A 17,643-nucleotide genomic window follows, 5' to 3' on the forward strand; every position below is an offset into this window, starting at 1 on the left:
TTACTATATTTTAAACCATTAAAAAGCTATTGTTATCTTAACGCAACAAAGCCATTGTAAAGCAGTTGGAATGGCAAATAACCTGTGAAACATAATGTTATCATTTGTTGAAAGTCATATTAAGCTTGGCTACATTGGAAAATTATGAAACAGATTTATGTTGAAATGCTGATTTGCCGTATTGGTTTTATTAGATCCTTGTTGAACGCAGTAGTTGAGAAGTTGTTTGTGTAAATAACAGATCTGAATCCCATCAACGATAGCCTAGACTAGGCCAAAGATCATGGCACAGATCAATCAGTGATATAGCATGGTCATGGCTTTCTGAAATCCCTAACATATAGCCAACTTCACTCTGAGCACAGGTGACCCAGCCCATATGATCCATACTTGAACATAATTCCTAATTTTCATATGCTGTGAATTTTACACATATAATAGAAAGATGGTGTAAAGGGAGCAAGTCAAGTTTTTTCAACCCCCTAGACTAGTGTTGAGCAAACTTTTGAAAAGTTTGGTACGGCAAGTTGACCAAACTTTGACAAAAAGTTTAATTTGATCCAAATTAATTTGAAACACAACTATACTAGTAACCCTAAACCTGGTGTAAAACACCATCTAAAAGCCGTGAAACTTCTTCCTCCTCTTCCATAGGTTCAAATCTGACCAAGATCACCATCACCATGGAGTTTGTATGCTTTCTGTGTTTGTTTGGGTTTCTTTTTCATAATAATAATCACCTTTATTTATATGGCACATACATTTATTAAGCAGGAGTAGCAGAAAAGGAAGAAAAAACAGGGATCCAGCTGTTTTGGTTCTCTTAGCGCTACTCTAGACCAACAGCGTACCATAATGCACAACATAGCTATGTTTTCCAAGGAGACCCCTATGTACATTTGCAGTTGAAGCACAACCTATTAAACAATTTTTAAAGGGGTTGTAGTGTTATCGGACCACCCCCCTTCAATAGGGCTGCTTGTGATAAAATAATAAGCTGAGATATACTTACCCCTCTGCTGCCGGGATCCATTGCTGCAGCCCTGTGTTTCAGCGTTTATTGTGACAGTGACCATCACAGGAAGTAGGGTGTTTGCTGCAGCCAATCAAAGGGTTCTAAAATCATGTTCTTAAAGTCCTAGCATCATGGTGCACAGGATGTGAGCACCGATGCCAGTAGAACAAGCAATGATGCTGCAACCTTTGAGCGGATGCAGTAGTCACCTGACTTCTTGTTTTGGCCACTGTTTTGACAATAGCTAGGACTATAGCGGGGCTACAGCGCTGGATCCTGAAGCTGGAGAAGCAAGTATAGCTCATTTTATTATTTTTCCCCAGGAAGCCCTATTGACGGTGGGTTGTCTGGTAGCAGGACAACTCCTTTAAATGCTATGCTCAGCATGGAAATTACCAGTCAGGAGTCATAGTAACATAGTATGTAAGGCCGAATTAAGACAATGTCCATCTAGTCCAGCCTGTCTATCCTACTGTGTTGATCCAGAGGAAGGCAAAAAAACCCAATGCCAGAAGCCAATTAGCCCTTTTGGGGGAAAAATTCCTTCCCGACTCCCTAATGGCAATCAGACTGTTCCCTGGATCAACCCCTAATAGTTCCTACCTGCCTATATACCAGGATTGACACTTAACCTAATATTTATATCCTGTAATATCCTTCTTCTCCAGAAAGACATCAAGTCCCCTTTTAAACTCCTCTATGGATTTTGCCATCACCACTTCCTCCGGTAGAGAGTTCCACAGTCTAACTAGGTAGTCCAGGAACTGGACTACCTGATTCTTCCTGAAGCAGCAGTGCCAATTTGCCCTCCAGACTTGTGTAACATTCCTCAAGCCATGCTCTGTCAACTCCTGCTCATTCGTATGTGATGGAGGCTCAACCAAATAGTGCATGTGTTACATAGATGAAGCCAAAGACAATACACCTCACTTCATTGCGCGTGTACTCTCGGCTGTACTCCTAGAATATAGAAGGTATCTGGAGGTCACAAAACATGCATGGCCTGAGGGACATTAATGAAGCTTGGAGGGTGTGTTTAAGTTCCAGACTATTTGACTCTGATAGCAGCAACGCCCATATGACTACTGATTGGTAATCTGCACACTAGGGGCTCGGTCACACGGGCATTTTTTGGTCCGATCTGCAGACGCGCTTGCGATCTGCAGATCTATAGACCCAATGCATCCCAATGGGAGCAGGCACATGTCCGTTTTTTATGCGGATGTGCGATAAATTATAGGACACAACGATTCGGAGAATGCGCCTATCCGCGTTCTGCGAATCGTTGTGTTCTATATATGCCCTCAATGGGGCTGGTGGCAGCAGCGCCGACCCCATTGAGAGCATATACTAAAGATCGTTCTCCTCTGTCACAGCTGTAACAGCTGTGGCAGAGAAGAATGATGTTCGCCCATTGAATTCAACGGAGTCGGCAATACAGCTGGCTCCATTGAAAGCAATGGGCTGCCGGCAAGCGCTGGATGAATTTTCGGGGAAGGGCTTAAAATATAAGCCTTTCCCTGAAAACCATCCTGAAAATGTGTAAAAATAAAAAAAAAAAGTATACTCACCTTTTTCCTGCAGCTGGAGTTCAGCCGCGTCCGGCCGGCAGTTCTCCTGAACTGCTCTCTGTAGTATTCAGCAGGCAGGGATATAAAATCCCCGCCTGCTGAATGGGCTGCCTCTGATTGGTCACAGCCCTCACCAATCAGAGGCAGCTCTCACTCACCCATTCATGAATTCATGAATGGGTAAGTGAGTGCTGCCCCTGATTGGCTGAGCGCAGGGACCAATCAGAGGCAGCACTCACTCACCCATTCATGAATTTATGAATGGGTGAGTGAGAGCTGCCTCTGATTGGTGAGGGCTGTGACCAATCAGAGGCAGCCCATTCAGCAGGCGGGGATTTTAAATGCCCGCCTGCTGAATACTACAGAGAGCAGTTCAGGAGAACTGCCGGCCGGACGCGGCTGAACTCCGGCTGCAGGAAAAAGGTGAGTATACTTTTTTTATTTTTACACATTTTCAGGATGGTTTTCAGGGAAGGGCTTATATTTTAAGCCCTTCCCCGAAAATTCATCCAGCACTTGCCGGCAGCCCATTGCTTTCAATGGAGCCGGCTGTATTGCCGGCTCCATTGAATTCAATGGGCGAACATCGTTCTCCTCTGCCACAGCTGTGCTAGGTGCAGATTTTTCAGCAAATCGTCGATCCCGGTCACGCAATTTGCGGATGCGCATCCGTTATGCGATCCGCAAATAGCGGGAAAAAACGCCCGTGTGACTTTGGCCTAAGAGCATTATTTAAAAAAAGTTGATTTTATGCATTGTGTTGCATCTGGAAATATACTTGTATACAGGGGCATATTTGGAAACCTATCCACATCACATACTCTTCCTTAACTTATGATGAAATCTCATTCAAGTTCACAATATTATTATAGTTCTAAGATCCTGCTCATCTTGGGAACAGTTGTTCTATAAACATTACTAAAACAAATATAACTTAATTTCTTGTACCTTATTTTACCTTTTGAAGACAATAATGACAGTAGGCAGATAATACGATTAACCATAATGGCTTACCTGGGAAATACCAACAATAAAACCCTGCACATTGTAATAAAAGTGTAGAAGTATATTTACAGCATGATTGTAGAAACAGCGGGGGTGTTCTGAGGATAAGGCAATAATAATAAGCCAAGATGTTAAAATAATAAATTCTCTACATTCTTACCTTTGGAATTATTTAACGTTCCTCCACGGCCACCGTTGGGGTCCTCTGCATACATTCCAGTTATATTTTTACATCACTGTTCAAATTAGTTGCTTTGTAAAAGCACGAGTCTGACAACTCAACAGATCAGTGCTGTAAAAACTGACTTCTATCACTGCAAGAATGATTATGCACTGCAAGCAACCTGTACACACAAACTGAGCCTCAGTAAGGAGGGCATCTCTAGATCTGCTCAACGATTGTACCCTACAGTGCTCAATAATTGAAGCCATACAGCCATCAATGAATTCCTCCATGAAGGTAAACAAATGCACTAAAAAACAAAGAAATACAACAAAACCCACAGAACTCTAGATAGACAAATACAGTTAAATATAGAATCATAGAATGGTAGAGTTGGAAGGAACTTCCAGGGTCTTCGGGCCCAACCCCCTGCTCAACTGACCACCACCTGCGGCAACCTGTTCCACTCATTGATTACTCTCACTGTCAGAAAGTTTTTTTTTCTCATCTGTGTCTCCTCCTTTTCAGTTTCATCTCATTGCTTCTAGTCTTTCCTTTTACAAATGAGAATAGGGCTGATCCCTCTGCACTGTGACAGCCCTTCAGATATTTGTAGACAGCTATTAAGTCTCCTCTCAGACTTCTTTTTTTGCAAGCTTAACATTCCCAGATCCTTTACCCCTTCCTCATGGAATACAATTTTCAGATCGCTCATCATCCTGGTAGCTCTTCTTTGAACTTGCTCCAGTTTGTCTATGCTTTTTTAAATTGCGGTGCCCAGATCTAGACACAGTATTCCAGATGAGGTCTGACTAGGGAAGAGTAGAGGAGGATAATTACTAGAGATGAGCGAACGTACTCGTCCGAGCTTGATACTCGTTCGAGTATTAGCGTGTTCGAGATGCTCGTTACTCGTAACGAGTACCACGCGATGTTCGGGTTACTTTCACTTTCCTCTCTGAGACGTTAGCGCGCTTTTCTGGCCAATTGAAAGACAGGGAAGGCATTACAACTTCCCCCTGCGACGTTCAAGCCCTATACCACCCCCCTGCAGTGAGTGGCTGGCGAGATCAGGTGTCACCCGAGTATAAAAATCGGCCCCTCCCGCGGCTCGCCACAGATGCGTTGTGAGATAGCTGAGGGACAGTGGTATCGTGTTGGAGCTGCTGTAGGGAGAGTGTTAGGAGTTAGTGTAGGCTTCAAGAACCCCAACGGTCCTTCTTAGGGCCACATCTAACCGTGTGCAGTAGTGTGGAGGCTGCTTTTTGCAGTGTTGCACTTTTTTTTTTTTTGGTATATCGGCCGTGCAGAGCATTGCACCCTGCAGTAATAGTCCAGGGACAGAAGTGTGGAGGCAGGGAGAGCGTTAGGAGTTATTGTAGGCTTCAAGAACCCCAACGGTCCTTCTTAGGGCCACATCTAACCGTGTGCAGTAGTGTGGAGGCTGCTTTTAGCAGTGTTGCACTTTTTTTTTTTTTTGGTATATCGGCCGTGCAGAGCATTGCGCCCTGCAGTAATACTCCAGGGATAGAATTGTGTAGGCAGGGCCAGAAGACATATATTATAGATTGAATATAGGCAGTGGTCCTTTAGAAAAAAATATTTGAAAAAAATCTATTTGGCCTGCCTGTCACTCTGCTCAGTGTTCTGGGTCTGTGTCTGCTGGGGGTAGTAGTTCTCCAAATAAATACGCAGCCAGCTAAGTGTTACAGCAGGCTTGCGCCAAATTATTTCCTGGCTCTGAAATCACCGGTCTGTTGCAGTTAATAACAGTGCAACACTGCAGTTCCGTGACACACACATCAGGGACAGAATTGTGTAGGCAGGGCCAGAAGACATATATTATAGATTGAATATACGCAGTGGTCCTTTAGAAAAAAATATTTGGAAAAAATCTATTTGGCCTGCCTGTCACTCTGCTCAGTGTTCTGGGTCCGTGTCTGCTGGGGGTAGTAGTTCTCCAAATAAATACGCAGCCAGCTAAGTGTTACAGCAGGCTTGCGCCAAATTATTTCCTGGCTCTGAAATCACCGGTCTGTTGCAGTTAATAACAGTGCAACACTGCAGTTCCGTGACAAATACACATCAGGGACAGAATCGTGCAGGCAGGGCCAGAAGACATATTTTTTTCAAAAGGACCACTGCGTATATTCAATCTATAATATATGTCTTCTGGCCCTGCCTCCACAATTCTGTCCCTGGACTGTGTGACGGAACTGCAGTGTTGCACTGTTATTAACTGCAACAGACCGGTGATTTCAGAGCCAGGAAATAATTTGGCGCATGCCTGCTGTAACACTTAGCTGGCTGCGTATTTATTTAGAGAAATACTACCCCCAGCAGACACGGACCCAGAACACTGAGCAGAGTGACAGGCAGGCCTCCTCGTGACCCTCGCGTTACACGCATTCTGGCCACTACGGATTACTGGGTGTACACACTGCTCGACCCACGGTATAAGGAGAACCTTTCCACTCTCATACCCGAAGAGGAAAGGGGTTCGAGAATGATGCTATACCACAGGGCGCTGGTGGACAAACTGATGGTAAACTTCCCATCCGACAGCGCTAGTGGCAGAAGGCGCAGTTCCGAGGGCCAGGTAGCAGGGGAGGCGCGGAGATCAGGCAGCATGTACAGCACAGGCAGGCCAACACTCTTTAAGGCCCTTGACAGCTTTATGGCTCCCCAGCAAGACTGTGTCACCGCTCCCCAGTCACGGCTGAGTCGGCGGGAGCACTGTAAAAGGATGGTGAGGGAGTTCGTAGCCGATCGCACGACCGTCCTCCGTGACGCCTCTGCCCCCTACAACTACTGGGTGTCGAAGCTGGACACGTGGCCTGAACTCGCGCTGTATGCCCTGGAGGTGCTTGCTTGTCCTGCGGCTAGCGTCTTGTCAGAGAGGGTGTTTAGTGCGGCTGGGGGAATCATCACAGATAAGCGTACCCGCCTGTCAACCGACAGTGCCGACAGGCTAACACTCATCAAGATGAGCAAAGCCTGGATTTCCCCAGACTTCTCTTCTCCACCAGCGGACAGCAGCGATACCTAAGCAATAGGTAGGCTGCACCCGCGAATGGAAGCATCGTTCTGTATCACCATCAAAAACGGGGACCTTTTCGCTTCATCAATCTGTGTATAATATTCCTCCTCCTCCTCCTGAAACCTCACATAATCGCGCCGAACGGGCAATTTTTCTTAGGCCCACAAGGCTCAGTCATATAATTTTTCTAAACAATTTTTATACGTTTCAATGCTCATTAAAGCGTTGAAACTTTCACCTCCACCAATTTTTATTTTAACTGGGCTGCCTCCTGGCCTAGTTACCAATTAAGCCACATTAACCAAAGCGATTAATGGGTTTCACCTGCCCTCTTGGTTGGCCATGGCCAATTTTTCTGATGTACATTAGTACTGTTGATACAGCAATTTTTGTGGGCCCTCGCCTACAGTGTAATCAAATGAATTTTTAGCCCACCTGCATTACAGCTGACGTTACATCCGCTGTGTTGGGCAATGCAATGGGATATTTTTATGTACCGCCGGTGGGTTCCAGGGAGCCACCCATGCTGTGGGTCCACAGGGAGTTGTAAATGCATCTGTTTCCACTTCTAAAGAACCCCAGTCTGACTGGGGCATGCAGTGTGGGCCGAAGCCCACCTGCATTAAACATGACATTACTACCTCAGCTGTGATGGGCAATGCAATGGGATATTTTTATGTACCGCCGGTGGGTTCCAGGGAGCCACCCATGCTGTGGGTTCACAGGGAGTTGTAAATGCATCTGTTTCCACTTCTAAAGAACCCCAGTCTGACTGGGGCATGCAGTGTGGGCCGAAGCCCACCTGCATTAAACATGGCATTACTACCTCAGCTGTGATGGGCACTGCAATGGGATATATTTATGTACCGCCGGTGGGTTCCAGGGAGCCACCCATGCTGTGGGTCCACAGGGAGTTGTAAATGCATCTGTTTCCACTTGTAAAGAACCCCAGTCTGACTGGGGCATGCAGTGTGGGCCGAAGCCCACCTGCATTAAACATGACATTACTACCTCAGCTGTGTTGGGCAATGCAATGGGATATATTTATGTACCGCCGGTGGCTTCCTGGCACCCACCCATGCTGTGGGTCCACAGGGAGTTGTAAATACATCTGTTTCCACTTCTAAAGAACCCCAGTCTGACTGGGGCATGCAGTGTGGGCCGAAGCCCACCTGCATTAAACATGACATTACTACCTCAGCTGTGTTGGGCAATGCAATGGGATATATTTATGTACCGCCGGTGGCTTCCTGGCACCCACCCATGCTGTGGGTCCACAGGGAGTTGTAAATGCATCTGTTTTCACTTCTAAAGAACCCCAGTCTGACTGGGGCATGCAGTGTGGGCCGAAGCCCACCTGCATTAAACATGACATTACTACCTCAGCTGTGATGGGCACTGCAATGGGATATTTTTATGTACCGCCGGTGGGTTCCAGGGAGCCACCCATGCTGTGGGTGCACACGGAATTCCCATTGCGGAGTTGTACCTGCCTGTGACTATTTATAAAAAACCGCGGTCTGACTGGGGCGTGCAGACACCTTGACAGAATGAATAGTGTGTGGCACATAGGTTCCCCATTGCTATGCCCACGTGTGCAGCTCCAGATGGAGGTGGCACAGGATTGGATTTCTCATTGCTTCTGTACAGCATTGTGGGCTATCGCCCCGCCCCTTTTAAAGAGGGTCGCTGCCTAGCCGTGCCAAACCTCTGCAGTGTGTGCCTGCTTTTCCTGTGGCAGACGCACTTATAAATAGACATGAGGGTGGCGTGGCATGAGGGCAGCTGAAGGCTGGGCAGGGACAGTTTGGTGTGCGCTGTGGACACTGGGTCGTGGGGGGGGGGCGAATTGGCAGCATGTAACCCAGGAGAAGTGGCAGCGGAGTGTCATGCAGGCAGTGATTGTGCTTTGTTGGAGGTAGTGTGGTGCTTAGCTAAGGTATGCATTGCTAATGAGGGCTTTTCAGATGTTAAAGTTGTTGGGGGGGGGCCCACTCTTGCTGCTATTGTGGCTTAATTGTGGGACCTGGGAACTTGAGATGCAGCCCAACATGTAGCCCCTCGCCTGCCCTATCCGTTTCTGTGTCGTTCCCATCACTTTCTTGAATTGCCCCGATTTTCACAAATGAAAACCTTAGCGAGCATCGGCGATATACAAAAATGCTCGAGTCGCCCATTGACTTCAATGGGGTTCGTTACTCGAAACGAACCCTCGAGCATCGCGAAAAATTTGTCTCGAGTAACGAGCACCCGAGCATTTTGGTGCTCGCTCATCTCTAATAATTACCTCATGTGATTTACACTCTGTCCTTATTTTAATACATCCCAGAATGGTGTTTGCCTTTTTTTGATGTGGCATCACACTGTTGACTCATGTTCAGTCTGTGATCTATTCGTATACCCAAGTCTTTTTCACACTGCTTAGCCCAATTCCTCACAATTCCTATACATGTAATAATTCCGCTTTAGTTGTTGTTGAGATTCTATGGCAAAATTTGGAACAAATATGTGGCAAAAACTGTTACGGATTTTGCTGTGGAACTCATCCTATGCACTGCAAGTGCAATCCACAGGGAAATCTGCAGTATAAATTGATATGCTGTGCATTTGAAATTCACTCTGCAGGCAGTTTATGCTGCAGTTTTTTTCACAGTTTGTAGAAAATCTGCAGCTTGTACAGTAATACCGTAAGGATGAGGTTTTATTAAATCTTATCCACAAACATTTCTGTTGCAGCAAATCTACAGTGATTACAGCCCTTGTGAACATACCCTTACTATAAGCTGCAACAGCATCTCTGTGTATCTCTCTAACTTTATCTCCCTCCATAGATTTCTATGGACAGCATGTAATCTGATCTGTCAGTGAGCTGTTAGTCCATCAAGACAGATGTCAACAGTTTAGAAAGGAAGAAGAAAGAACTTGATATGTGGAGTAATATATAGCATTACAAAATTTCTTAAATTTGCCTGAAATGTTGATTTATGCAAAGTTTGTTTAAAACTAAGTAATCATTTAACTATTTCACATGTCACTGATGAGTGATCCTATTAAGTTACAGGTCTCCTCAGCTGTCCAGCTGGTCTGTCCTCTCGGGCATCGTCAGTCACTCCCCCGTAGTAAGACAACAAGCATCTTCGTCAGCAGTGGAGAAAATCATTTATCACCGGCAGTACGATGACAGGACCCATGATTATGACATTGCATTGATGAAACTGGAGAAGTCTCTAAATTATTCAGGTTGAATTTTTATCATATTATTTTCGCAGCATAGATTTGAAATGACCAGCGGTGGTGGGTCTTGCAGGAGAAATTCCTTCACCGGTTCCCTGTGAATACGACCCTCTGCAGTTGGCAGTGGAGTTGGTGAGCCCTATCTAGGATAAGAGTGAGTAGTAATGCCTGGCCATGGGAAGCCCCTGGATTGTGCATCTAATTCCTGCCCTAAGTTGTCAGAGACATCACTTGGAGGCACAGCCTCCATGCTTAAAACAGAATTTTTATTTCAATTGAAAAAATAGTTTCTTGATCTCCAGGTAACCCAGGGCACAGCATATAACCAATTTTATGCTAACAATAAAAAATGAAGAAAAAAAAAGGTCAGTCCTGTAGATGGTTGTTCTTCACCGGATCACCTGCCTAACAGTCTCTGATGCTGTTCATCCCGTATACCAAGGGACTGTAGTGTAAAACAGTTTTACCTTGTGTAGTCTGAGGGAGAGGAGCAGATGCTGCTATTATCAAGCTGTGAGGGCACGTGCCAGAAATGTCTTGGGCATGGATACCAGTAGTATGTTTCTGTAGCTGATGGCTGGTGGGCAATGCGATGTAAAAGAACACTCGTCCTTCTTTTAGTGACCGATGCCACTGCACTCAGACTGGATCCTCCGTAGGAGTTGGTCACACACATCCATACTTAGCTGCAACTTCAGCTCACTCTAACAAGATGACGTGTTCTTACTTCTGTCTGGCACCCGCAGTACTACTCCTTCCCCTTAAAGTGCTCAGCATGATTATACAGTAAAGCATAGATTAACATTTTAAAACACCAGTAAAACATACGTGGGGCAGATATACAAGGTTGATGTGTTAAAAAAAAAAATCACACAGATTTATAAATCATCCATCAGATTGAAAAAGGGCATATAATTTTATTTCTCGCTTCACTAGTTTTATTTGATAAGGGTTCACGTTTAGTTATGCATCCTACATAGTTACCAGTTAAGTTCTCTTTTATATTGTTATTTTTTGGGTTGGATTGCTTCCACTGTGGGTAGAGGCTTAGGGGGACTACTGACTACCTGTTCTTGCCCTTTATTCCTGTCAGCACTGCATATACAGTGGGTCTGTGGATCTTCAGACCCTTTTGCTTTTTCACATTTTGTTATGTTAAGGACTTGTGCAAATTCAAAAAAAAAATAGGCTTTCCCCCTTCATTCTGCACTCAATACCCCATAATGACAAAGTAAAAACAGTGTTAGAATTTTTTGTAATTTACAAAAAATGGAAAACTTACATTTTGCATTGACATAAGTATTCAGATCCTTTGGTAGCACACTTGAAATTGAGCTCTATGCTCTCCAATTTCCATAGATTATCTTTGAGATGTTTCTACACCTTGATTGGAGTCACTTGAGGTAAATTCAGTTGATAGGGTCTTTTAAAATTATGTCCAGTCTATATAAAGTCTCTCAGCTCACAATGCATATCAGAGCCAAAACCAAGCCATGAAGAGGAAAGCACTGCCTGTAGAGCTCAGAGACAGGATTGTCTGGAGGCACCGATCTGGAGAAAACATAGTAACATAGTATGTTAGGCTGAATGAAGACAATGTACATCTCGTTCAGCCACTTTCACCCCCTTTGTTGGGGAGAAGGGGACAAAAGGTTCCCAAGAGCACAGTAGCCTCTATAATTCTTAAACAGAAGTTTGGAACAACCAGGATTCTTTCTAGAGATGGCTGAACCACCAAACTTAGTAATTGGGGGAGAAGGGCCTTGAAAGAGAGGTGACCAAGAACACAATGGTCACTCCGGCTGAGCTTTAAAGATTCTGCGTGCAGACAGGAGAAACCTCCAGAAGATCAGCCATCACTGAAGCCCTCAACCAATCTGGGCTATATGGCTGAATGGCCAGAAAGAAGCCTCTGCTCAGTAAAAAAAATGCATGAAAGCCCTCCTGGAGTTTGTCAAAAAGAACCTAAAGGACTCTCAGACTGTGAGAAACAAGATTCTCTGGTCTGATAGCACGAAGATGGAACTTTTTGGCCTAAATTCTATGTGTTATGTCTGGAGGAAACCATGCATTGATCATTACCCACCAATACCATCCCTACAGTGAAGCATGGTAGTGGCAGCATCATGCTGTGGGGTGTTTTTCAGTGGCTGGGACAAGGAGACTGCTCCATTCAGCTTTTCATCAATCCTGACCAAAGTACAGAGATTTCTAATGAAAACCTGATCCAAATCTCAAGGGACCTCAGACTGGGCAGAAGGTTCAACTTCCAACAAGACAATGGCCATAAGCACTAATTTAATTACTTTCAGTGGGGCTGATGGAAATAGCTAAGCAATTGTGCTTGGTTATCTCCAGCAGTTCCATTTAAAATGAATAGCACATCACCGCACATGCGCAGCTATTGCTCCATTAAGTCTCCTCCTTATTGCAGGTGAAGTGAGCCAACAGTGAGGAGGAAGACATTTTTTATTGCTCTAGTATATAAACTACATGTGTAGTATGTATGTGAATTCTTTGTCCTCATTGCTCAGGTGTTCCAGATCTGTAAGTCATAAAGTATGTGTCAAACTTGGTACTCACAGGAGGGCAGCTTAAATTCCTTATAACCTGAGTGATTAACTCTGCATGCTCCTTTGGTACTAACCTATTGCTTCCTATAGGGTAGAGCAGTAGATTGAACACAAAAAGAAAAACAAAACCCACAGTGTGTTGCAATGACCACATCTTCACAGCAATTAGTATGGTGAACTGTAGATACGGGGATTAGAGACTCTTTACATGACGTTTTTCATTCTAGCGCTAGTTCTGTCTAGGCTTCCGTCTTCTGTGCAGAAACCTGCATGGGGCAGAAACAGGGATAGAACCACAAGGTGTAATATGTGAGACGGAGACTTCTTTGGTTTTCACTTAACATCAGCCCTATCCCTATCAGCCTATTAAGCTGGATAGTAAATCGCCCCAGAGTAGATACCACAGTTAGGCCATGTGGCCAGTTCAGAGACAGTTATTTGTAACTGTGGTCAACCGGCCAGTTTCCACTGCCATTAAAGACCGTATTGGAAGTTACCAGGTCCCAGTCTACTTTCTTGTGCTCGATAGTCTACCCACCTGGTCACGTTCTTACAGACTCATGATATCTTGTAATCTGACATAACACATTGATTATGTTGCCCTGTAACGTACCCTATTTTTTCCTAATCTCTGAATACCTGATTAAAAAAACCTTAAATATGTGTATCGGCACTCTCTGCATTGCTTTATTTGTGTAGAGGAGGCAAATCTATTTTGTAACACTAAGTGCTTACCTACCACAGTGGCCAGGTATTAATTAATTAGTAATGATCTAAGAGCTTAGCATTTCCTTACGCATTTTTTTTGTACTTATATATTATAATATTGTATATCCTCTGTTTTTCAGTATATTATCGTTCATGCTTCTAACCCCTTCTATGTATGGCTCCTGTAATTTGATTAACATGATTTCCCTTAGATAGCATTCGCCCTGTGTGTCTACCACAATATGAACAAGATCTTCCTTCGGGTTCTGAGTGTTGGGTTTCCGGCTGGGGACATACTCATGCTGACAATAGTAAGTATTGCTAATGTGGAACATTTTTTACCTTAGCCGGGAAAAACTACAATTAAAATACCACAGAGTGTAAAAAATTCCTTAAAGAAGTTTTCCGATTATAAACTATCCTCAGGATAATTCATCAATAGTAAATTGGTTGGGGTCTGTTGTCCAGGACCTCCAACAGAATTGTTTGTGCACTAAGCTGAGTTCTGCAGGAAGCAGATATCTCCATTCCTACTGCAGTAGACAGGCTTAGCATTGCAGGCAAAGTTCCCATTCAATTCAATCCTTGAAATACCAAGTTTGGCCAAAGCAGTAAGAATGGAGCTATCTGCTTCCTGCAGAATTCAAGAAAATTGTTGCACCAGCCTGCTGAACAGCTGATGGGCAACAGAACCTAACCAATCTACTATTGATGACTTATCCTGAGGATAGGCCATCAATAGTTTACAGCCAGAAAACCCTTTTAAATAAACCACACAACTGCATCAATAAATAAAGCAAGGTGTAAAAGAGAATGCATATACTCCACTGTAATAAATCCAGGATGTTTAAACATCACATTTTATCTAAAGGCCATGCTTATCCTCCTAACCATTATTGCTTCTAGGCATCAAAGGTACAAAAACAACTCAAATAGTTTTGAACTGAAATATCCTACCACGGTGTGCCTACAGCTCCTATGCAGATCTGTGTGTCTCCATGGTTACAGACTACAAATAAACCTTGTGCAGTCTGCACCCTACATCTTGCCATCAAAAATTTTGTAGGTTAAAGGGATTTTTCAGGACTTTTACATTGAAGATGTATCTTTAGGAAATGTCAATAATGTCAGATTAGTGGGGATCTGACGCCCAGCATCCTCACTGATCAGCAGTTTGAAGGGTCGTAAGCAACATGCCCTCTTTGTTGTATGCCAGGCACAATGTTGTACATTAAAGGGGTTTTCCATGCACAAAAAATATTGATGACCTCTCCTTAATATAGAATCATAGAATGGTAGAGTTGGAAGGGGCCTCCAGGGTCATCGGGTCCAACCCCCTGCTCAGTGCAGGATTCACTAAATCATCCCAGACAGATATTTGTCCAGCCTTTGTTTGAACACTTCCATTGAAGGAGAACTCACCTCCTCCTGTGGTAACCTGTTCCACTCATTGATCACCCTCACTGTCAACAGGTCACCCTCACAACATAGGTCATCAATAGTTGACCACCTAGGGTCTGCCACTTGGGAACCCAGCCAAGTAGCTGAATTTTTAAGTCTTGAGTAGAGTTTGAGTAAGTTTTGAATACAATTTCACACGGCTGTATAAGGGTCGCATTTTAGCGTCCATATTATGGCTGCCATACCTGGTGCCTACATAGTTTGTCTGTACCAGATTTAGGTGAACATAAAACCATACAATAATGTAAGTCTTGGTAAGTAGAACTGCATGGAGTTTGGTCAGCGTTATGCACACTTTATGGAAAAATGTACTGTCTATTTCTCCCTTTTCGCTGCACTCTTGACCAAATCTGCGCCATGTGAAAATGGCAATACAGTGTTGGTAATGGTATAGAAGAAGGCTACATCACAGCCTCCATATTACAAGTTCTTATGTTGTGGCAAACATTCTTACATTAAGGCCTGAGGCATGAACAAGATACAGGACAGATTCATATGTCTCTCATCTCTTTAGCCCACATGCCTCAAAGTCTGAAGGAAGCCAGGGTGCCCCTCATCAGTACTAAGAAATGCAATAGTTCCTGCATATATGATGGTGACATTACTCCCAGAATGCTTTGTGCTGGTTACCTTGATGGAAAAGTTGATGCTTGTCAGGTAGGAAATGAATTGTTTCCATTTACAACAGTCCTGCTTACATATCTACAACCTCCTAATTTTTATTTTTATTTTTTTTAACCAGTCATTAGAAGCACACTTACATGAGTTGTAGCAATGTGATACATATAACACAATGTGTAATTTTGCTGCGGAATTTGAGGTGCCAAAATTTGCAGCCACTGAACTTATTTTAAGTGGTCACTTGGGCTGTATTAGTCATGGATAGACTTTTCTTTCAGGTGCCATCTTCCCCATGCCAGAGCTCCCTCTAGTGGTTAGTGAGCAGTATTATATTACCCTAGTGGTAGCGTGTATGGACTACCTTTAATTCAGAAGACCTTCCTCTGACAATGCATTCACTAGGACTACAGGTGTCAGAGTGTTATGGCTCAGAATTAGGCAATCACAAGTACAAACGCTGAAGTCAAGATATGACTTGAGTCTGGCTTGCTGAGCGATTGGGTCATTATTGAGGGGTGTCTTCTGAGTATACTGTATGGCTCTATAGGCAAATCTTTAACAGTACTGGTGTACGGTCACACTGATGTGGTTCTCTGATAGACTGGAGTACAGTTATAATCCAGACCGTTGTTACTCAGCAGACGCAAATCTAAGTTTATGGGGTTGCTCCACACCCAGCTATTCGTTCTAGTGGGGGTGTTGCATCTAACATATAGCATCAATCATGTATGCCTATGTTTGCTAAAATGAGCCAGATGTTATATGGCCAGAGACCTTCTCAGTCAATTATCCCTACACGTTGTTTATCATTTATTACTGGCCATTATAAAGGTGTCCTTGTGTGATGCTTTGGGAGAGAGTGAGGAGACTCAAATGGCCATGCACGCTCCTCTGGGTAATATGAAAATAAGGGAGATGGAATAAAACCTCCACAGTGCCACCTATTGGAAGGCAGCATTCCTTCAAGACAAAGTCAGACTTTTTATACAAGCCTTGTAACAATGACCGGGAATTAAAAGCAAAGCCAGACTCCATGTACATACAGCTGTTTCAAGGTTTTTGCCCTTCGAAGCCAGACTCCTACTGTACACTGATGAATGGCAAAAACCCTGAAACAGCTGTATGTACATGGCGTTTGGCTTTGCTTTTAATTCCCGGTCATTGTTACAAGGCTTGTATAAAAAGTGTGACTTTGGCTTGAAAGAATGCTGCCTTCCAATAGGTGGCACTGTGGAGGTATTATTCTATCTGCCTTATTTGTGTGATGCTTTGGTACACACTGAATTGTCTTCACCTCTTGTGACCGTGTGCACTAAGTGAAGGAACAGAAGACTGCCCTCCCTGCCATACTGTAAATACAAGAGGTTCAATAATGGACCTTGGGGAGAATAACTGGCATCTCCACACCGTCAACACACAAGTGGGGATCCGGCTGTGTTTTTGTATTTTTATGTTGTGTGTTTATCAGTCGTCCTAGTTTATATATTTTAATAGAACCAATAAAAGTTATTTTTTTAGATTCTTTCTCTTTGATAGTGACATACCCAATAGAGTTCCTTTGCCCATCTGTAAAATCTAGCATTGTATAAAGGGGCTTCTTTCACCTGACTTTTTCTGACTATGTTCCTGTAGGGTGACAGCGGTGGGCCCCTGGTTTGTCAGACTGACTACACCTGGCGCCTGGTTGGAGTGGTGAGCTGGGGAATGGGATGTGCTGAGCCCAACCGCCCAGGTGTATATACGAAGATCGAATCCTTCCTAGACTGGATACATAAGAGTATTGAGGTGATATTCTGTGGAGAGATCCTCTGTTTCTCTAGAGCTTTCAAAACCTAAAGGACTAATTGGAATATTATTTTTTATTACAGGAGAACTAGACACAATATCATATCCGAACCACTGGGCACCTATAATGGTGGCATGCAATGACTGCTAGTCTATCCAGCTCATGGCAGTATATGGTTTTGGTGATTGTCCAGCCACCGTACATAAGACAATCCATAGACTTTTTATGAAATGGAAACATCTAGGTGGATACTATACAAAGCCATTGATTCACTTGTCTACATGTTCAGTGCTCTAGGATATATGGGACTCTATCCAAAAATATTCTCTGCCAGTCACACAACAAAAAGTCAGACTAGTCATTAACATCACTGAAGAACCCCGAACCTCAGTTACTTCCTATAAAGGATATGATATACGGAAAAGAAGTGGCATTGACTTATTGCATTCTGCTATCATCTTGAAAC

At 43.8% G+C, this 17,643-nt stretch overlaps 1 protein-coding gene across 1 annotated transcript in view; it reads left to right on the forward strand.

The window, feature by feature from the left end:
* The window catches only part of TMPRSS5 (transmembrane serine protease 5), an 85,166-nt gene extending 67,797 nt beyond the window's left edge, over positions 1-17,369 (forward strand). Inside the window, exons 7-11 of the mRNA XM_066609350.1 lie at positions 9,850-10,034; positions 13,522-13,620; positions 15,285-15,427; positions 17,024-17,176; positions 17,260-17,369. Coding sequence (XP_066465447.1) covers positions 9,850-10,034; positions 13,522-13,620; positions 15,285-15,427; positions 17,024-17,176; positions 17,260-17,268 — 589 coding nt within the window. The 3' untranslated portion in view covers positions 17,269-17,369. The remainder of the gene's footprint in view (positions 1-9,849; positions 10,035-13,521; positions 13,621-15,284; positions 15,428-17,023; positions 17,177-17,259) is intronic.
* Positions 17,370-17,643: the final 274 nt, after the last annotated feature.

The sequence above is a fragment of the Eleutherodactylus coqui genome, chromosome 6 (assembly GCF_035609145.1).
Source record: "Eleutherodactylus coqui strain aEleCoq1 chromosome 6, aEleCoq1.hap1, whole genome shotgun sequence".
NCBI classification, from domain to species: Eukaryota; Metazoa; Chordata; class Amphibia; order Anura; family Eleutherodactylidae; genus Eleutherodactylus; species Eleutherodactylus coqui.